The sequence below is a fragment of the Neovison vison genome, chromosome 9 (assembly GCF_020171115.1).
Source record: "Neovison vison isolate M4711 chromosome 9, ASM_NN_V1, whole genome shotgun sequence".
Lineage (NCBI taxonomy): Eukaryota > Metazoa > Chordata > Mammalia > Carnivora > Mustelidae > Neogale > Neogale vison.
Window position 1 is genome coordinate 6,590,681 of NC_058099.1, and position 20,994 is coordinate 6,611,674.

Below are 20,994 nucleotides of genomic sequence, written 5' to 3' on the forward strand. Positions count from 1 at the left end.
AAAGGCCCTTACTGAACGGAAGAAAGGTAGAAACCGCGTACGTATCGACTGACAAGGCAATGGGTAGATAATAATATGGCCATTGAACGAAAATCTTCATAGCTTTTTAAGAAAATGAAGCCTAAATTATTGCCATAGGAAAATAGCCCAATTATTAATAAGTGAAGAAAGAAAATGAAGCTATGTTATATATAATATAATCTCATTAGTGCAGAAAGAGCTATACATACTTGGTATAAATAACACGTCTATCAGCATGTGCATTGGAGAAAATCTGAAACCCCAAAGTTAGTTAACAGTCATCTCTAGGAGGTAAGATGTGTAAGAGACTTCCATTCCTAAGCTACTTATTGCTATTAAAAACTAGCATTCAGTACGGGGCACCATACTGAATGGCTCAGCCAGTGCTCGCTTCGGCAGCACATATACTGAATGGCTCAGCCAGTTGGGCATCGAACTGCTGATTTCAGCTCAGGTCATGATCTCATGACCTCAGGGTCATGAGATAGAGCCCCACATCGGTCTCTGGGCTGGACATGGAGCCTGCCTAAGATTCTCTCTCTCGGGGTGCCTGGGTGGCTCTGTGGGTTAAGCCTCCGCCTTCCACTCAGGTCATCATCGCAGGGTCCTGGAATCGAGCCCAGCATCAGGCACTGGACTCTCTGCTCAGCAGGGAGCCTGCTTCCCCCACCCCCGCCTGCCTCTCTGCCTACTTGTGATCCGTCAAATAAATAAACTCTTAAAAAAAAAAAAAAAAGATTCTCTCTCTCTCTCTCCTTCTCCCCCACCAACCCCCCCCCACATTCATGGGCCTGCATGCGCCCTCTCTCGCTCTCGCTCTCATTTTTTAAAAAAGCATACAGTAATTTTGTAATCAGGAAAAAAAAAACCTATTTCAAATGGAGTTTGCATACTTGCAGAAGTTGGGGGAAAGGAAAACAGAGGGCAGTTCCACGTGCTGACCTAGAAGTAAACCTCCCACCAAAGTGGACTGCTTAGTATGAGTGGCCTCCTTTGCCAAAAATATCCAGCACACACTGCAGGATTCCCTTTACTTTGTGACACTAGGAAATACATGCCCTCAGTCTCTTCTCCGTAATTCCAAAATCCAAAAAGTTCTAAAACCCCAAAGTTTTTAAAGTAAGTTTGGCATAAATTCATTTGGTACACGGGGCACCTGGGTGGCTCAGTTGCTTGGGTGACTGCCTTTGGCTCAGGTCATGATCCTGGAGTCCTCGGATGAGTCCCGCATCCCGCTCCCTACTCGGCAGTAGGGAGTCTGCTTCTCCTGCTGACCCTCCACCTTCTCGTGTTATCTCTCTCATTCTCTCTCTCTCTCAAATAATAAAAATCTTTTTAAAAAAAATTCATTTCATACAAAAGTTACACCTAAACCAGCATGAGGACATTTCTATGCTTTGCAGATCCCTCTTAGGGAATTTAGATTTTGCTACAGACGTATTTTTGTTTGATTATGGGGTGCTGCTTTCTGAAATCTGGGAATACTCCGAATTCCAAAATATACCTGGTCCCAAGGGTCTTGGACAGGGGCTGTGCCTGACTCTACTGTTGAAGATCTGTTGTATTAATTAACACCTTCCTTGAAAAGCCCAAACTCTCCAGAAGGAGTCATTCACGACACACGATAAATTTGTCCCCCTGCTGTCTTCCTAAAACCTAGCTGACATTGCCTGAATGGAGAAAGGGGCCAGGGGCCCAAGATGGTTCTGGACCATGTGACATTTGGGAGAACGGAGCATGCCTGGAGAGGCCCTGAGGAAAGGGAAAGCTCTAGGATACCTGGAGACCTGGGCTGATACCTGCTATCTGTGCTGAGACCAAGGCAAACTCTGCCTAATTTAAAATTCAAACTACAAAGCCCAAAACACAAATCAGAAACTCTCTTCCTCCTCCCACCTGTTCTATAAGCCCTGTTCCCAGAACCCAAATTGAGGCCCCTACTATTAGTAAATTACTACTTTAAGATACTATTAAATAGGGGTGCCTGGGTGGCTCAGCCGGTGAAGCATCTGCCTTGGGCTCAGGGCTCAGGTCATGATCTCAGGGTCCTGGGATCCAGCCCCACTTCCAGCTCCCTGCTCAGCTGAGGTCTGCTTCACCCTCTCCCTCTGCCTCCTCCCTCTTGCTCATGCTCACGCTCTGTCTCTCTCTCTTCCAAACAAATAAATAAAATCTTAAAAAAAAAAAAAAAGATGCTATTAAATTAAAAGCTTTATAAGTCAGGCTAGTAACCTAACATCATTGTTTTTATGGGAAAATGTGTTCCACATTCCAAATAATCAACTTGCAAATGATCATTAGGAACAGAGAGCACTTCTGTAAGTTCCCTGCCAGGAGACAGCCTTTCTGAATTTATTTCACAGGTGGGAAACCCTCCAAGTCAGGCCTGCTGCTGAGGGCAGGTGGGGGGGGGGGGGCGTGTAATGGCTACTTTGTAGGAAACACTGCAACAACCACTGATGAAACATACACACATGTTGTTACCAGAATACACAATCTCAAATCAAAAAAACAAGCCTTCAAACTGGGAGCTATGATAACTGAGTTCCTCTGGCCTCAGACTCTTATCTCTGACAAAGGTGCCAGTGGATACCCTATAAACTCACAGTGTAAGATGGAAATATCTAGAGTTTTAGAGATGTTTCCTAACCTCCTCCCCAACAAAAGCATAATGTAATATCATCCGTCATTTGAGAACCAACCTACATGTTCAACCTGTACCACCTTTTAAAAGGACAACAGCAATCAACATTTCCTGACCTGTCCCCCAATGCCCCATGTTTTGCCCTCATCGTCTATGGAACATATACTACAACTCTGCAGAGAAGGTATTTAACGCCCCATTTTCAGAGACAAGCAAGGCTAGGAGAACGGGATCTGCCAGGAAGAGCCAGGTCTGTACAACTCTAAAATCCAAGGTTTTCATCACTACACTGTCTGAGTGAAGTAGTTCTTTCTACTTGTTCCAAAACGTCCTGTTTCAAACTTCAAAGAAGGACCACCTCCTGGCACCTGGCTCTCTCCAGCCATAGATATCCCCCCTGAGCCTTCATCTTTTTCAGTGCATGGGCTGTCTCCCCAGCCACCCAACTCTGGAAACACATTCATCTCACTGAGAATTCTGGTTGGCTTCTATCTCACAGGCAATACCAGAACTTCTGAGGGCACAGGTACAGAAGTTTTGTACTAAATGAAGTAAATGTCTGGTTTCAGATGCCATAAGAGACCGTACCCAGCTCTTTGTTCATCTATTTGATGGGGGAAGAGGGAAATGCTTTTTTTGATCTTCATACTGTCTTCTTCCTGAGACCTCTCCAGATCCCCAAATGCAAGACAGTTAGAAGGGAAATCCAATGCGTTCAAAACATTAGCTGTGTTTGGCCAACCTACTGGCCCTGTCATAATTTTAAAATTATCTGCGGTCAGTCCTTCCTAGTTCGGGTGCGGGGAGGTGCGCGTCAGCAAACAGTCTTCCCCTCCTCCAGGAAATGGGTCTCTCTGTAAGATCATTTCCCTAGTATTTCCATCCCAGTTATTTGAGATGAACTAAAGCCAGGCCACAGTGTAAATAAAAGTTACGGATCGTGATGCCAGGGAGAGACTCATCTTGCACAACCAGCTTTTTAAAATTAGTGGTTTACACAAGCAAGGGCAGTTTCTCTCAATAAATATTCAGCCACTGAAACAAACTGCACAGCCCCGCCTCCAGGAGGGAGAGAGAGGAGGTGGATGAGGGTGGGCAGGGTGCGGAGGGGTCTGGAAACCGGGTGCAGGCAGGCCCAGGCCCACAGAGCAGCACCCCTCACCCCGGAGCAGGGGCTAATAAAGAAGGCAGCCACAGGAATCACTGTCGCCCCCATCCCTAGCAGCTTCCCCAGCAGCTCAAGAGCTGACTTCAGCACGCACAGCCCAGATGCGGAAAAGGCCTCCCCTTCTGGCCACGGCGCTGCCCACCGGGCCCTCGGGCAGCCCGGGCTCCCCAGGTTCAGGTGTTGCGCCCCACCCGCCATCCCTTCGCAGCCCCGGGTCCGCTCCCCAGATCCCCCCAACACGCCCTCCTCCCAGCCCAGCAGCTCCTGCCACTGGAGTTCCTCCACCTCCCGACCCGCCCCCTACCCCGCCGCCGAGCCCCCCACACCACACCCCTTCCCCGCCCCCGCGCCGGGCACCGCCCCCGCGCCCCTACCCGACCCCTGTAGGGCCCGGCTCGTCCTACCTGACGGCGACTGCCGCTCGCCCTCAGCCATCTTCCTCCCGCCAGGAGCCGGCCCGGATGCCTGCAGTCCCCTCTCACCTTTCACCCCCGCACCCCTTCCCTTTCCCCGGCTCCACCAGGCGCTCAGAGCTTTCTGAAAAGAAAGGAGCACCAGCCGGCTATTACCGAAAACCGAGAATTAAAGTCACCCCCGTGAAGACGACCGCCATGCTGGTGCGGGGCACGCAAGGAGCATGCCCAGCAACGGCCGGCTCGCGGCTGCGGCGCTCACGGGGAGCCGGCCGCCATGTTGGTGCGGGGCAGCTGGGAGCATGCGCGCCAACGGCAGGCTCGCCTCCCTACCGGCCCGCGGGCGCCCGGCCGCGGGAGCGCGGCAGCCATGCTTGTGCGGGGCACGTCCCACCTGTCATCTTTGACCCTGTCCCGAGGCACATGAGAGGCCGTTCCCTTATTGACATGGTCGTGTTTTCCTGCCGCTCTGAGAGTAGCGCTCAAGGACACCAAGCGGACTGGGAGGGGTGCATGCTACTGTCTCCAACAGCTTAGAAAGCATTTGGAGGGGGGAGACGGCGAGTTGGACAGGCGCCTCTTTCGCCCCTCTTCCTGGGTTCCACTGCCTCGCGGGGTCTCGCGACCACTAAGCGCGCCCTCGGCCCCGCCCCCGTGCAGCCCCGCCCCACGCTGTGGTCCCGCCCCGCGCTCGAGGCTAGCTGCCCCGGCCCGAGACCGGCTGGTGGCCCCGCCCCGAGAATCCTCCTCCCGGTGGCCCCCAGCCCGCCGCCCGCCCGGCCCGGTGGGTGGGCGCCGGGCCGCCTCTACCGGCCGGTGGCTGTGACGCGGCGACCTTGGCCCGGAGGCACTAACGGGGACCCACCAACGGCGGCGGCGGAGGCGGCGGCGCGGACTTTGCTCAGTGCGGAGGACCGAGCGGACTGTGTGTTCGCGGGCGAGCCGCGGAGATGTTGGCTTTCGCGGCCAGGACCGTGGTGAGTGCGGGGAGGAACCCGGACTGACGGGCCCTGGACGGGGCGGGCGGGCCGAGAGTCGGGCCAGCCAGACACGCAGCTGCGCCGGAATGGAGAAACGGGCCTTGGAAGCGACGCGGCCCGTGGCCACTGCCCTGCCCGGCCAACAGCTGCTGGGGTGGGATCAGCAGGTGGACTAACCTTGCTTGGCAGAGGAGGAGACTGAGGCTCAAGGTCAGAGATCCGATCGAACCCACATCGTGTGGCTCTAAATTCCAACCACCCAGGAAAGATAGCGAGGACCCTGGCTTCAGGCAGCACCTCCACCCTTCGACCCAGGGCCAAGGAGCGGAGAGACCGGCAGTCTCTCCCCGGTTATTTCCTGACTCACACACCTGTTGCATGGTCAGCCTGAGCCCTTTACGCCCAGGCCTTGCCACTTCTCCAACCACATCCAGTTGGTCGGTCTCCTTGGGCTTATCAAATGGCCCTTGGAGAATTTTGTGTGGCCGGAGAAATGCACGTGGAGGCCTCAAGCTGGGCTGCTCTGAAGGTCCTCTGAACTGGCAAGAGGCAGCAGGTGGCAACCCCATACCCTTTGTCCCCACCAGTCCGTCCCCCCCCAGCTTGTCCATGTCTACCCCAGAATCCTCCCCACAGGGCAGCAAGAAGTGCTGCCGCTCTAATACGACTTCCTTTCCTCTCTACTCCAAGCATATCTCTGCTTGTATCTCCTTCTGACTATGCCAAGAAGGATGTTCAAACAGACACGCCTAGCCCGGAGGGCACAGGGTACCCATCCGCTGTCCAAAAGGCTCTTCCAGGTCTCCCAGAACCCTAAGGCTCCACGTCACCCTTGCCACTGACACCCGACTGGTGCCCCCGTCTCACAGACAGCTTCTAGGTCATCCTCCAGGACCCACTTGGTGGCCCGGTCAGTTTACTACCTGGGAAACTGAGACAAGGAGAGACTTGGCCAGAATTCCCCAGATCTGGAAACTCGAATCAAGCAGAATCCCAAAACCAGCCTCCTCCTTCAGTTTATTTTTTTGTGGCCGAAGTCCTTCACTCTTGGCCCCCAGCTGAGTGAGCCACAGCTCAAGAGAAACAGGCTTTGGTGGAAGGGAGGCCCAGAAGGGCTCCAAGAGTCCTGGAGGGAGACGGGATGAGCTCTTAGCAGCCACTGTCCACGTAATGGCTCTTTCCCAGCATCTGCCCTCTTGTATCAACCCCAATTTACAGGACCGATTTCAGAGTTGTGGTATAACCTCAGTAGCCAGGCAGCTTCTGCCTCCAGCCAAGTTTTCCATCATTAAACAGACCTGTGCAGATTCCAGCAGGTGGATTTTTTAATTCCTCCTGGCACCAGGCCCACCCGGAGAAGAGAGAACACATTCCAGGTTTCCTCCTACTCGGATGCCTACTGCCGGCCCCTTCACCTGCTCCCTAATCCTCCACTTCTGGCCGCTAGGGAAGGTGCCTGCCACAGCCGCCACCCAAGATGCCACCCTAGCCACCGAAGCCTTCGGCACTGGCCCCTCTGCCTCCCCCCTGAACCTTGGCTCTTGTCTTCTCTTTCCAGCCCGGGCAAGTGGCTGTCTCTTGCTAGGTTCTGCTCGCCCACTGGGTAGCACAGTTAGGCTTAGAGGCCCAGCCCAAGTCAGACAGACAGGGCTCAGAACCTCAGTCCTGCCATGGAGGACGGGCAGCAGAAAGAGAAGGTATGGAACGATCCTCTGCCACTTGCCTACCCATTACTGTCCACAGCCTCAGATCTCCTCTCTCTCATTCTGTCTACCACCAGAGTCTCCCAGACTTTCTCTCTCTGCCACCTCTCACCCACCTATCAGGCCATTTAGCTCTTGCTTGCCCCAGCGCTGCTCCTATGCTGCCTCTGTCCCCAACCCACAGACAGATACCAAGGCCTGGCCCTCACCCAAAGTTGCTGTCATCTGCCGGCTCTTTCTGACTTTTTCTTTTTGCCTCTTATTTCCCAGCGTGGCAAGGGTGGGAGAAAAGGAGGTGGGGGCCCCTGGGCGGGAGCAGTCGCCCCACGGCTTGCTGGCCAGCTGTTGTGCCAGAGTGAAGAAGGCGGGGCCTTGTTGCATCCAGACAGGTGAGAGGTCACGCTCAGCTCCGCCACCCCCAACAAGTGCTGTTCATCCTGACTTGGTTCCTAGGAGCCTAACTGGGATCAATGGCCACACCTCCTGCCCCTCTCCCTGCCTGCATCTCCAGGCCCCAGAGAGGTGGAGACACCTACAGATTGAGGGCTGGGTAGCCAAGCAGGCACCACCCAAGAGGCTGGCTCTGACCCTGGGGATCGGCACATAAGGGCCCGGGACCCTAGCTTTAGGACTGCCAGGGCCTCCGAGAGCCGGTGAGAGGATGAGCAAGATGTTCTGCTGCCTGCAGGTGAAGCCCCTGAGCTTCCTCAAGCCCTCGTCATTGGTGAAGGTCTCTGGCCGTTTCAAGGCCCACCAGGATTCGCTGCCCCGGCTGCCCGTGCCCGCGCTCCATCAGTCCCTGGACCGTTACCTCAAGGCACTGCAGCCCATCGTGAGCGAGGAGGAGTGGACCCAAACCAAGCAGCTGGTGGAAGAGTTTCAGGCGGCCGGGGGTGTGGGCGAGCGCCTGCAGAAGGGGCTGGAGCGCCGGGCCAGGAAGACAGAGAACTGGGTGAGTTCTGAGAACGGGGCCCTCTCGGAGGCTCAGGTCGGGAGAGGATCCCTTGCTGTGGCCTGCTGGTGGCCTCCTGCAGAATTTCTGGCACATTCTTCCGTGCCACGGGCTTTCTTGAGTGCTTCCTCTGTGCCTCGAACTAGGCCAGGCCCTGAGTGAGCGAGGGGACGGGCCGTGGTCCCTTGGGGCTCACATTCAAGGAGGGTGGGATGCGAGGTGATGAAACAGCACACAGGTGAGTGGATGAGTTTCTTTCCGGTGGTGAAAATTGGCCGGGAGAGAAAAGGGAGGGGGGAAAGGGCAGTGTCTTTGTTCTGCGTGGGCAGAGAGGAGGTGGTGTTGGATCTGAGACAGAGACAGCTGGGGCGAAGGTGGCAAGAGCCTAGCAAGAGCCCAGCAAGAGCCCAGCATGTTCAGCAGCAGAGGTTGGAATGTAGCGCGATGGCCTGGCGCTGGGGTTGGGGGGGTGAGCATCAGAGGAAGGAAGCCGGACTTGAGCTCAGTGGGAGGGGCCGCAGGGTGGCTCCAAGCAGGGCATTGGTGCTGCTCAGTGACAGACCAGACCACCCCCGCCCCGTTCCTTGTCCCCATCTGTCACACAGGTGTGCGCAGCTCATGAAAACGGGTCCCCACGGATGCTCCGTGTGCTTTTTCTATGCATCTGCCACCTCTTGACGCAGTGGGGAAGGACCACCCTGTCTGCTGGGAAGGAAGCGGGCGTGGGGGTGGGAGCCATGGGATGAGACGGGCGCCGGCACTCCAAGGGGGACACCGGCAGGGAGAGGGCGGGTGAGTCAGTTCTGTCTGCCCGGTGTATGTTCTGGAAGCGCCACCAGTGGCCCTTGCTGATGGGGGCCGCGGGGGCAGCTGTCCTGACCTAAAGCAACCGCGTAGCGGGAGGGAAGAGGGAGACCGGCCAGGACAGGAAAAGCCGAGGGGCAGCAGGTTTGTGGGTGAGAAACAGAGCTGGGTTTTGGCCAGATCAGGTGGGAGATGCTCTAAGGGCAGCAGGTGGAGGGTGCGGTCTGCACACAGCAGGTGGGAGTCATCAGCGGGCAGGTGGCACGTCCTGAGCTTTGGCAGGGGCTTAGGGGGTCTGCGGTCTGGCAGTTTGCCAACAGTTTTAGCCCATTACTCCTTCCCATAGAAGGAGTACCTTCTAGCTGAACGGGTAAGGGTGTCCCTTTCTGCACTCACAGGGCCCTGGTGCCCAGCAGATTCTTAGCGGGGGGCTGCCCACCTCTGTAGGATGTACCTTTATTTCCCAGCTCTGGTGAGAAGCCCTGAGATCCCTGGTGGAGTGGGGGCCTCTGGTGGAGGGCGACCCGGCTGTCCCCAAGGGGAAGGAATTCCTGTCTGCCCCTCCCTGATCTATAGATGAGGAGGCTGAGGCCCAGAGAGGTAGACGGGAGGCTCAGAGCCACACAGCCACTCTCAGGGAGGCCCTGAGCTCCACAGGGGGGTCTGGCTGACCAGGAGTGCTGTCCTCAGGCCACAAGTCAGCAGAGCGCCGTTGCTCACTGGCACGAGGGCGCGTGGTCCGCAGCTGATGGCCTGGTGCTTCAGGCCAGCAGTTCCCCGAGCAGAACCCGAGTGGAGAAGAGGCAGGTCCCACTGCTGTTTGAGAGGGGAGAGGAAACACAGTGGAGGTGGCAGGGCCCCTGGGGTGGAGAGACCGGCCAGAGAGGGGTTTCAGGCCTGTGCTTGCGGGGGCGGAGTGAGCGTGTATGACAGTCAGCAGGTAAGGCTCAAGGATGATAGGCGGTGGCAGTCTGCGCAGCCTGGGGACAGGAGCCTTCAACACCCTGTCTGTGGCGGGTCCCCAGAGAGACTGCTCACCCGATGGAAGCCACCCCCCTTGAGCAGAGGACAGAGCACCAGGTGGAGACACAGGAGGTGGCGCCCACGTCTGGGCACTCGGGCAGTGTGATTCGCCCTCGCAGGGGGCTTTCCGCAGATGGCCCTGACCTTGAGACCCAGGAGAGTGTCTGCAGCCTGGTGTGACACCAACAGAACCCAGGCCAGGGAGGACCAGGGTCCCAAGGGCTACACTGCACTGAGCCCTTCTGCTCCTGGCTGCCTGGATAGTGTCTACATGGGACAGTCAAAAACACGATTGTCGGACTTTATAGGGTTTTTTCCTTTTTCCCTTTTTTGTCCACCTGGCATATATATATTTTTTTTCTTTCTGAAAGTAGTAAGATCATTGACCAAAAGTGTGTAAGAGGGACGCCTGGGTGGCTCAGTCGGTGAAATGTCTGCCTTCAGCTCAGGTCATGATGCCGGGGTCCTGGAATCAAGCCCTGTGTCGGGCTCCCTGCTCCGCGGGGAGCCTGCTTCTCCCTCTTGCTCTGCCTGCTGCTCCCCCTGCTTGTGCTCTATCTGTTAAATAAATAAATAAAATCTGGGGGAAAAAAAAGGGGGGGGCGTGTGTAAGAGAAAGGAAAATGATTCCCACTTCTGCCTCCACCCCTCGCCCCACCTACACCCGCAAGTTTCCTGCCCCATCTTTCTCTCTGGAATCTTTGGCTTGGCAGTATTGTCTGATTTCTCTTGCTAAAGCGGATTGTCTCAGGCGAGGGGGAAATGATGGCGTGCTGCCGGTGGGCTGAAGGGGGCGGGGAGGGGGCTCTGGATCTGAGCATTCACTGTGAGGATCTGCGCTCTATACGCTCTATAGAGGGGGTAGGAGGGACCCGGCCAGGTCCCCGCCCACGCCTCATAGGCTCTGGTCCTTTTCCCAGCTGTCCGAATGGTGGCTCAAAACAGCCTACCTCCAGTACCGCCAGCCCCTGGTCATCTACTCCAGCCCCGGTGTGGCCCTGCCCAAACAGGACTTTGTGGACCTGCAGGGACAGCTCCGGTGAGTGGCTCTGGCTGGGACAGGGCTCCGGGCATGTCCAGGGCCCTGATGTCCAAACCCCCCCCCCCACCACCGAGAGTGCAGGGCCCCAGTCCTAGTCATTGTCTTCCATCCGCACACGTAGCCTTATGAAGTCCGGAGTATCGTCCCTCTTTTACAGATGAAAGGACTTGCCCAAGAGCACCTTACAGGATTCGCTGATCCGGGCCAGAAAGCAGGGTCTTCCTGGTTTTGAAGCTTCATAACGGGTCACTGCACTGTGGACCATGTCCCCTCCCTCCCTCTAAACCTGAGGCTGTCCCTCACCCTGGTTCTGACACCTCACCCCCCCCCGTCCAGCTGGCCACAGGGGTGACCTTTATACACAGTTCCCTTTTCCACATTCAGCCATGTCACTTGCCCTGGCCCCTGTGCCCAGACTACCAGGGATAAAAATACCAGTGACAGGGATCTCCTGCCCAAGGACCAGCCACTCGGGGCTACCACGGGCTTCTCTTAAAGGGACCAGGGCACCCCAAGAGTTCTGACTCAGACTCCAGTCCCCAGTCCCCATGTTGGCAGCCAGGGGCAGCCCAGGGGTCAGGCGTGATTGGCGTGGCCCAGACCATCCAAGGAAGAAGATCAGGTTAAGAGAGGTGGCCTGGGAGACACAGAGGCCCTCAAACAGGAAGTTACCTATCAGAGGGGATACCCTGAGCCACTGCCCTCCCATTCACACTCCCTGTCCCGCAAGGTCCCAGCTCCCTCTCTAACTGATGCTTCAGGGAAGGGTGGCCTTCCGGGCTCCAGGCTGTGGTTCAGGCCCTTTGTGGGTAGAATCCGCCAACAGTGACCAGGAAACCAGCAATAATTCATTCATTACACCTACATCTGCCAGAGCTTGGCCGAAGCATCTCCCTGGGCCCTCTAGGAGTCCTCCTTCTAGAGATAAGAGAGTTAGCTCAGAAAGGCAAGCCAGGACTCACGCAAGACTGGTCTTGCACTTGAACTCCTTCAGGCTTACAGCAAGCAGTGAATCAGGAGTGAAGCAATCTGTCTCCTCCCTTAACTAGGCCCCTCCCTTCACCCCACTGGCGTCCCTGAGTGGGGACCTCCGGCAAGGAGTCCACACAGCTTCTGATCGCTCATTGGTCCCCCCAGGTTTGCTGCCAAATTCATCGAGGGCGTGTTGGATTTCAAGGCCATGGTTGACAAGTGAGCAACCCGCCCCTGCCCCGCTTTCATTGCCACGGCCGCTCCAGCCTGGGCCCGGGCAAGTCCAATGACCAGACCCGTGCTGGGGCGGCCCAGAGCGCCTGGCTTTCACTTCCTGTTGGCCCAGACTCTGTAGGGGTTGGGGAGACAAAAGTGTGGGGATTGGGATGCTAGGTCCTCTGCTCCAGCTGCAGAGACCACCGCCTGGTGACACGGTCCCGACAGACCCCCGGAATTGGTGTCCCAGCCAGCCAGAGAGGACCCCAGAGGCAGACTCACCATTTCATCTGTTCTGTGGCAAACCAGAGCCTAGAGAGGGAAAGGGGTTTACAGGACGACCCAGCAGGGCCCACCCAGGGTGGAATACAGGCCTCCCAACAGCAGGCCAGCCCCTGACACACCCCGGGCTCCTACCGAGTGGGGATCAGGACACCACTTGGGTGAGACCCCTTCTCAGCCATGCCTAGCAGCAGTTCCCCGTCGGTGTCATCCTGTCTCCGCTTACTTGCTTGGTGGCCCCCTTACTGTCCCTCTGCCCCCACCCCCCTGCAGCGAGACCCTGCCCGTGGAGTACCTGGGGGGTAAGCCGCTGTGTATGAACCAGTACTATCAGATCCTGTCCTCCTGCCGCGTGCCAGGCCCCAAGCAGGACACAGTCATCAGCTTCAGCAAGACCAAGAAGCCACCCATGCACATCACCGTCGTCCACAACTACCAAGTACGTGGGCTCCCAGCCTGCTGCAGGGGAGGATGGGGCAGGGCCGAAAAGCAGCTTCCCCTCCGCCCGTGCCCACAGGCCCCCAGGAAACTGGGCATCTCCACCGCCTCCCTAATCCCACAAGCCCAGCCTGAGGGCAGCCAGGAGGGGGCCATGGTCCTGTCCAGCCTGGGGGAGAGCCAGGCAAGGTCCTCCTCCGCTCTCATACCCGTGACCTGACTTAACCCCTCGGTGGGGCCTGGGCTGCCAAGGCCAGGAGGAGGCCAAGGGTGCGAGGTGACTGTGGCCAGTCTGAAACCTACCTCCACCCCCGCCCCACCCACCTCCCTTCTCTCCACTTGCCTGTGCCTGGATAGTTTTTTGAGCTGGACGTGTACCACAGCGATGGGACGCCCCTGACGTCAGATCAGATCTTCGTGCAGCTGGAGAAGATCTGGAACTCGTCCCTGCAAACCAACAAAGAGCCCGTGGGCATCCTTACCTCCAACCACCGCAACTCCTGGGCCAAGGCATACAGCACCCTCATCAAAGGTGCCCTGGTGGGGGTGGAAAAAGGAGGAGAGCCCCCCCCCGACCATTCTCACTGAATGCGCTCAAGGCAGAGCGGCTGTTGTTGGCCCGTTTCACAGACCAGGAGGCTTGGATGGGTTTAGTTTCCCTCTGTTAAGTTGCAAAGTTATGGTAACAGTCCGGGTCCTCTGGCTGCGGACCCCACCTCTGCCTCCGTGTTCTTTCCAATCCTGTGTGGGTCAGGCGCATCGCCCCCAGAGCCAGACCCCTGTGCTGGCCCCCTGAGCCACACTGGCCCTCCACATGATCTGGGGCTCCTGTGCCCTCATTTTTTTTTTCTTTTTGGAGATTTTATTTAGTTTTGCACAAGAGTGGGGGGAGGGGAGGGGGGAAGGAGAGGGACAAGCAGACTCCCCGCTGAGCCCTGGGGCTCCATCTCAGACCTTAGTACCCTGAGATTCTGGCCTGAGCCAAAATCAAGAGTTGGGGGCTTAACTGACTAAGCCACCCGGGTGCCCCCTCCTCCTTTTTTTTTTTTTTTTTTTTTAGTTTATTTTTATTTTGTTGGTAATCTCTACACCCAGCGTGGGGCTCAAACTCACAACCCGGAGATCAGGAGTCGAGCCAGCTGGGTACCCCTGTGTTTCCTCGTTTCTAACATGGGTCCGGTATCGGGCCCTGCTTCATGGGGTGCCAGGGGGCTGCGGGGGCCCTGTTGAGTTTGGAGCTCTGACACCCACACGTGGCACTAGGCAAATGCTCTAGAAGCCTCCAAGGCCTCTCTGGGGCCTAACGTTCAGCCCCGTCCCTCCCCCCTCCTGCCTGCCTCTGCAGACAAGGTGAACCGGGAATCCGTTCGCTCCATCCAGAAGAGCATTTTCACGTTGTGCCTGGACGCCCCCATGCCTCGGGTCTCCGAGGACGTGTACCGCAGCCACGTGGCTGGCCAGATGCTGCACGGGGGCGGAAGCAAGCTTAACAGCGGCAACCGCTGGTTCGACAAGACACTACAGGTGGGGGCCCCGTGGGGATGGGACTCCCTGCCCAGGACGCCCACCCAGGCTTGGCCCACTGCAGCCGCAGGACTTCCGGCCCCTCACCTGGGCGTCCCTCGCCTCCCAGCTCATAAAGCAGGCGGGAAGCCAGTAGGGGGATGTGGCTGTAATTACTGGAAGGTCAGCCTGTCATTACTGGGCCTGGCCCAGAAACCGCTGTCACCCCTTCAGCACATCAGAGGGAGCCTGGGCTGTGGGGCTTGGCAGAGCGGCGTGGTCTTGGCCATGACTTTCCTTCTCTGCACCTTTAAGACGACTCCCGGGGAGGGCACTACAGGGACTCAGTGAGGTGTATGGGTATGGGACGAGGGCTCGCTGTGGCCTGGAATGGGCCTGAGGCCCCTGCTGAGCATCAGCTGTTACTAATGACAGTAATAAGTCAGCCTAACCCCTGAGATGGCTTCAGAGAGGCGCTTCCCACAGCCCCAGCCAGCACAAAGTGGCCCCAGGGCCCCGGGCTTGACGGGTCCCCGCTCCCCTCCATAGTTCATTGTGGCCGAAGACGGCTCCTGTGGGCTTGTTTATGAGCACGCGGCGGCGGAGGGGCCCCCCATCATCGCCCTTGTGGACCACGTCATTGAGTTCACGTGAGCATGCTTGGCCTACCCTCCACCCAATTCCCCAGCTTCTGGTGAGAGGTGACACACATGGAGGAATGCCATTTTCCCTTGTGCCTGGGGAATCTGTTTCTTCAAAGGAATCCAGAGGAGGGCAGGCCTGGGCTTGGAGCCTGTCACACCTGGGTTTGCACTGTGGCTCTGCCACTTCCCAGCTACGGGACCTCGGACAAGTCCCTTGCCCTCTGCAGGCCCCTGGAAACTGGAGTGAAGGCAGTTTTCTAAGGAGCAAACCCAGGGTCTCCCTAGGCTGGCTCCCTCCAGCCTTGGGGACCCATGCCCCCCACCCCAGGCCCAGGTACGGACCCAGGCTCCCGAGGCCCCCATGTCCCATGCAGGAAGAAACCCGAGCTCGTGCGGTCCCCCATGGTGCCCCTGCCCATGCCCAAGAAGCTGCGGTTCAACATCACCCCCGAGATCAAGAGTGACATTGAGAAGGCCAAGCAGAACCTCAGCATGTAAGCACCAGGCATGGGGGACTTACGTCAGGTTAAAGGCCCAGGGCCCTGGGGCCTGCCAGGCTCCTGTTCGCAGCTGTCATCCTACAGGGCTGTGACCGAGTGCTCTTGGGCCGTCCCTGCCCTTCACCCACCTCCCTCCTGCTGCCCTCCCGCCCCAGCATGATCCAGGACCTGGATGTCGTGGTCATGGTGTTCCACCACTTTGGGAAAGACTTCCCCAAGTCAGAGAAGCTGAGCCCGGATGCCTTTGTCCAGATGGCACTACAGCTGGCCTACTACAGGTGTGCCCCACCGGCACCCTGCCCGCGGAGGAGGCTCGGGGCCTGGCGGGTGGGGGATGGGTGGAGGCGGGGCAGCCTGCCTGTGGGGGTGCTCAGCCCCCTCTCCCACCCCAGGATCTACAAACAAGCGTGCGCCACGTACGAGAGCGCCTCCCTGCGGATGTTTCACCTGGGGCGCACAGACACCATCCGCTCCGCGTCCGTGGACTCTCTGGCCTTCGTCAAAGCCATGGATGACCCCAGTGTGTCGGTGAGAGGTCTGGGGTAAGGGTGGGCAAGCTGGCCTCCTCTCCTGTACCTTCTGTCATTCCACATCGATCGAGCACCTACTGCCTTCCCACCCTCTGGTGGGCCCTGGAACTCTACCAGGGGTTGGAGTCACGAATTTGGCCCTGAGCTTCCCTGGGGTCAGACACCAAGAGGAACTGCTCTGCAGCCAGCAACTGCCCTGGGGCTCAGGCCTCGGGGGAGGACATAGGAGAGAGGCAGTAGTTCCAGTTCCTGCTCTCAGGGGGCACGGACACCAGTGCTGGCTGGGAAGTGGGCGGCCGGCGACGGGGAAGGAACTTGTACTTCGACTCCCTCACCCCTAGGAGCACCAGAAGGTGGAGCTGCTGCGGAAGGCCGTGCAGGCACACAGAGCCTATAGTGACCAGGTGACTGTGACCGCGTGACCTCGTTTCCCGGATCTCCAGGGCTGCTCACCCTTACCATGAACCCCTCCTCTCCAAACCTTGAGACCTTTGGGGCACCTGGAGCCAGGCTGAATATCCCCCTTTTAAAGCTGGAGAAATCGAGGCTGAGGCCAGTGACTTTGTTGGTCCCGGGTTAACCCCCGGATCTTGGCGTCATGCTCTCTCCTCGATGGCCCCGGAGCCCAGGACGCTGAGGGTTTGCAGGGTCTGGCCAACAGCGCCCGTCCTGCCCTCTGACAGCTTGAGCGGCAGTCAAGGGGGTGAGGCCTGGGTTCCCATCCGCCTCTGAGCACCTTGTGTGCCAGGCTCTGCCCACGTGCCACACAGAGGTCCATTTCGGTCTCAGTGACACCCTGTAAAGGGAACTTCAGCGACCACCCCCATTTTATAGATGAACACACTGAGCCTCCAGGATGTAGAGGAACTGCCAAGGTCCCATAGCCAGAATAGGGCCAGGACACCCAGCTATAGGCCTGTGTTCTTAAATCCTGCCCTGCCCCTCTCTGGGCAGTTCCCTGGGTCTCAGTTTCCCCATCTGTAAAGTGAGGGCTGTCCTGCCTGGACCCTCTGTTCTCATGAGTCCAAGGGACCACTGCATGGAAGAGGCGCTGCGGCCGTAGGCTTTTGAGGAAGGTCATGGGCACCCTCTGGGCCTGCAGCCGCTGTGCCTGATAGCTCCCCCTCTCACAGGCCATCCGGGGGGAGGCCTTCGACCGGCACCTGCTGGGCCTGAAGCTACAGGCCATCGAGGACCTGGTGAGCATGCCCGACATCTTCATGGACACCTCCTATGCCATCGCCATGCACTTCAACCTCTCCACCAGCCAGGTAGGCCACTGCCCCAGAACCATCTGGGTGTTCCTGCCCTCCGGGCCCCTGCCACTGCCGGAGGTGCCCTGGGATGGGACAGGACAGACCCTCGCTGGAGCTGGACAGAGGCTTTCCTGAACAGAGCCAAGGTGCAGAGCATGGCCAGACCTTTGTAGTGGCGTGACCCTGAGAGGGCACCCCATGTCCGCTGCCAAAGCAGCTGAGTTCCAGTGGAAGAGCTGGGGTCAGGGGGCTACGCTGCAGCTCGGGGAGGCTGAGAAGGAGTCCGAGGTCCCCCCGCATGGGAGAATCGACTTCATCCATTCACGGTTCAGACACAAAGGAACGTCTGAGTCCTGCCATCCAGTGCTGGGCACTGGGACACAACAGGGACACATCCCTATCCCTGTCCCTTGGGGCTCACAAAGTAGGCTGGAAGCACAGGGACGGGGACATTGGTGCCCCTCCCACTCTCCCACCTCCACCCCCCACCCTCCTCCCGCCAGGGAGTGCTGGGGTTCAGGGAAGGCTCAAGGAAGGAGCCCTTAAAGCTCCCTCGGGAATGGCAAGGAAGGCTCCATAGAGACCTGATTCCAGAGCTGCACCCCAAGGAGGAGGAGAAGTTAGGCATCCGCTGGAGAAGAGGGGGCATCTCGGGCAGAGTACAGTGCGTGTGGAGATGCAGAAAGGCTGGCTGGTACCCCTGCGGGGCTGGAGGGGAGCCCGTGGGGTGGGACAAAAGCCTTGGTCCCGTGCTGTCTCCAGGTCCCTGCCAAGACGGACTGTGTCATGTTCTTCGGGCCCGTGGTCCCCGATGGCTACGGCATCTGCTACAACCCCATGGAGGCGCACATCAACTTCTCCGTGTCGGCCTACAACAGCTGCGCAGAGACCAACGCCGCCCGCCTGGCGCACTACCTGGAGAAGGCGCTCCTGGACATGCGCGCTCTGCTGCAGGGTCACCCCCGAGCCAAGCTCTGAGCCCCCGGTGCTCAGGCCTGCCGGCGTCACAGCCCAGCCGACCCCGGCAGTGGGCTGCCCACCGGGGTTCCGCTCCCTTGCCCCCACCCCGCGCCAACCCCAGACCCTGTGCATCTGATCACACAGGGGTCAGATCACGCAGGGCCTGCGGGTGTGAGCCAGTACCTTCCATGGCTCATCCCCAGCCTGCACTGGGGCCCAGGGCCTGGGCTGAGCTCCAAGGCTGAGTAGGACAGAAGGCCCAGGTGCCCGGCGCGTTACCCATGAGCCCACCTACAGGGAAAGAAACCAGAAGAGCCTGTCCCTCGCCAGGGGAGCAGACTGGCAAGTCCCTTTCTTGCGAGCTCAGCTCTAGCCAGCCTCCTGCCCTCTACGCTGCTGGGCCAGTGTCTGTACCCCGATCCCCAGGCTCCCGAGGATCTAGAGACAGGACTCTCTAGAGCCGGGGGTCTCCAGGCCTCCCTGAGGCTGAGGCCAGAGTGCAGGGTGTGCCGGTAAGGGAAACCCAAGGCCTTGACTCGGCCCACCCTTGCCTGGCAATGCCGTCTTCCCGGGGTGCTGCTGTGCTCTTTTGGGTGATGTGGCCCGTGAGCCCTGACTCGCTCGCTTCCACTCAGCTCGATTCCTGAACCACATTGATGGTTGTGTAACAGTAACATGCAAGGTGATTAATAAAGGAGAAATTTGTCGGTGGAGATGTGTAGATCCTCTGGCTTCCTCCATTTTGCAGATGTGGAAACAAGGTTAAGAGGTTAAGGTCACCCAGCCACTAAATGGCAGAGATTTCCAGAGGAGCCCTGGTAGCTAAGCAGCCAGCCCTAACACCCCACCCACTCAGACAACCTGGGGCAGCGGGTAGAGGAGAAAGGAGCCAGGGTGGAAACTGGCCCAGACTCAGCCCCACAGGAGGAGGACAGAGGGCCCCAGCCTGGGACGCACAGGAAGGTGCCGGCTGGCCCAAGGAACAGACCGGTGGAACTGACCTGTCCTAGGCACTGGGGACTGTCCAGCCCGAGCCTGTTCACAGCCACACGGTTGGGTTCCTCATTCTCTGATGAAGCCAGGAGAGGGTATGCCCCTTGCCCAAAGTCCCAGGGAACAAGAGATGCGGCCCAGAGAATGGGGCCAGACCACCGAGGGCCCCATACAGGGGGATCCTCCCAAGACAGTGAGGAGGGTGTTTTAGGAAGATGCCGAGGACTGGGTTGAAGGGGGCCTGGCTGGGCTGTGGATGAGGGAGCCATGGGCGGAGGCTTCACGGTCTCCAGGGAGGGACTGGGGGGGCCCTGGACCTGGAGTGGCTCGGCAGGTGGGACGAGCGACATTTAAAAGATGTTTATCATATATGAAGTGGTCAGCTAGGCTTGGGACAAGTTGAGCTGCCTGAAGGTGGGGATGGTGGGCAGGGGCAGGGGACTGCCAATGGGGGTGAAGGCAGCGAGTCTACCTGGGACTCAGGGAACCCCCAAAGCTCACTGGACAGCCCCTTTCCTCTCTCCTCCCTGCCTGCTGGATTTTTGTCCCACCTGTTTAACAGCTCGCCTGTTCTCAACTGCGTCCGGTCTGCCTTACACCTACCTATTCTTTTTCACTTTTGATTCATTTCAGTATCTGCCAGATCTCACTTTAGTTTCCTGTCCCCTACAGATATTTTCAAGATTGTCTTTTATTTCCTTAAAATAGTAGAACAATTTTGTCTGTGCCTGATCATTCCGGTAACGTCCTGGTATTTACGGGTCTGCCTCCATTGCCTGCTTTCTGCTGGCTCCTGGTTACGGCGCCACTTCCTTTTGTACCTGGCCATCTCGGTTTGTATTTTGTGCACTGTGATTTAAAAAACTTTTATAGGGGCACCTGGGTGGCTCAGTGGGTTAAGCCACTGCCTTCGGCTCAGGTCATGATGCCAGGGTCCTGGGATCGAGCCCCACATTGGGCTCTCTGCTCAGCAGGGAGCCTGCTTCCTCCTCTCTCTCTGCCTGCCTCTCTGCCTACTTGTGATCTCTCTCTGTCAAATAAATAAATAAAATCTTTTAAAAAATAAATAAAACTTTTATACATGGCGGGGGGCGGGGCTGGTGGCTCAGTTAGTTAAGCATCTCCTTTTGGCTCAGGTCATAATTTAGGGTCCTGGGATCGAGCCCCATGTCAGGCTCTGCGCTCGGGGGGTGTCAGCTTGTCTCTCTCCGTCTGCTCCCACTCATGCTCTCTCTCTCTAATAAGGAAAATCTTCAAAAATTATGTACACAAATAACTGAAGTCTTGGATGAAGTTTTCTCCAGAGATTTGTTTGCTTCTGCCACGTACCTGGGGTGAGGTCAAAGTGATTGAATGTCAAGGTTCTGTAGACCCAACAGGGATCCAAACCCAACCTCCAAGCTCACGGGACAACAGACAGTTCTGGTTCACCCTGACCCTGACCGAAGGTGTGTTCGTTCTGCATCTCTGCTGTGTGAATCAAGGAAGAAGCCTCCCTACCATGGGCCAGCCCTTGGGGGTGACCTGTGCCCACGGCACTCCCACGAGGCCTCCAAACACCCAGCTGTCTGCAGCTGGATCTCCCAAAGCAAGAAACTCACTGAATTAAACAGGGAGAGGCGGCCAAGGCTTAGGAAGGGCTCGCTTGGTCCTCAAGGGCTGTCCTATGCAGAGTGAAGCTGAGCGCACAGCCAGAGCCAGCCGGACCACACAGGGGGGCAGAGCAGGACCACCGAAAGGGGGAACTTGGAACTGAACAGCAGGCAGCGAGATGTCCTCAGGCTCTGGGGGGAAATATCACAGAGGCTGTTCAAACCCCAGGTTTGGGGGCTGGAATGGACTAGATGTCTTGGAGATGCTCATGATTTTATGGTGTTAACCACATTCCTGCCCCTTAGAGTGGCGTGTCCCCACAGCCACACTCCGCCCCTGGCTCCTCTTATGAGTTCA

General features: G+C 57.8%; 2 protein-coding genes across 3 annotated transcripts in view; one reads left to right on the top strand and one right to left on the bottom strand.

Annotated features, from left to right (window-relative positions):
* The window catches only part of PTPA (protein phosphatase 2 phosphatase activator), a 28,874-nt gene extending 24,353 nt beyond the window's left edge, over window positions 1-4,521 (bottom strand). The window contains exon 1 of the mRNA XM_044264711.1: window positions 4,238-4,521. Within this exon, the coding sequence (XP_044120646.1) occupies window positions 4,238-4,268 (31 nt within the window). The 5' untranslated portion in view covers window positions 4,269-4,521. The remainder of the gene's footprint in view (window positions 1-4,237) is intronic.
* Window positions 4,522-5,012: 491 nt separating this feature from the next.
* CRAT (carnitine O-acetyltransferase) lies at window positions 5,013-18,764 on the top strand. 2 transcript variants are annotated; one of them, XM_044264713.1, is made up of 15 exons: window positions 5,013-5,223; window positions 6,785-6,923; window positions 7,618-7,881; window positions 10,629-10,747; window positions 11,888-11,941; window positions 12,494-12,659; window positions 13,016-13,190; window positions 14,004-14,182; window positions 14,711-14,811; window positions 15,180-15,299; window positions 15,461-15,583; window positions 15,698-15,833; window positions 16,177-16,239; window positions 16,969-17,106; window positions 17,854-18,764. In XM_044264713.1, exons 2-15 carry the CDS (start codon window positions 6,897-6,899, stop codon window positions 18,067-18,069), a joined length of 1,881 nt encoding a protein of 626 aa, XP_044120648.1. In that variant the 5' UTR covers window positions 5,013-5,223; window positions 6,785-6,896; the 3' UTR covers window positions 18,070-18,764. The 2 variants fall into 2 exon arrangements, with proteins under 2 accessions (XP_044120648.1, XP_044120647.1); XM_044264712.1 differs by lacking the exon at window positions 6,785-6,923.
* Window positions 18,765-20,994: the final 2,230 nt, after the last annotated feature.

What these genes read in the sequence shown, in the direction of transcription:
- CRAT (XM_044264713.1), top strand. Translation starts at nt 6,897, where the DNA reads ATGGAGGACGGGCAGCAGAAAGAGAAG. An exon ending in GGTTCGACAAGACACTACAG is followed by an intron (nt 14,183 to 14,710) that starts GTGGGGGCCCCG and finishes TCCCCTCCATAG; the next exon opens with TTCATTGTGGCCGAAGACGG. An exon ending in TGGATGACCCCAGTGTGTCG is followed by an intron (nt 15,834 to 16,176) that starts GTGAGAGGTCTG and finishes CCTCACCCCTAG; the next exon opens with GAGCACCAGAAGGTGGAGCT.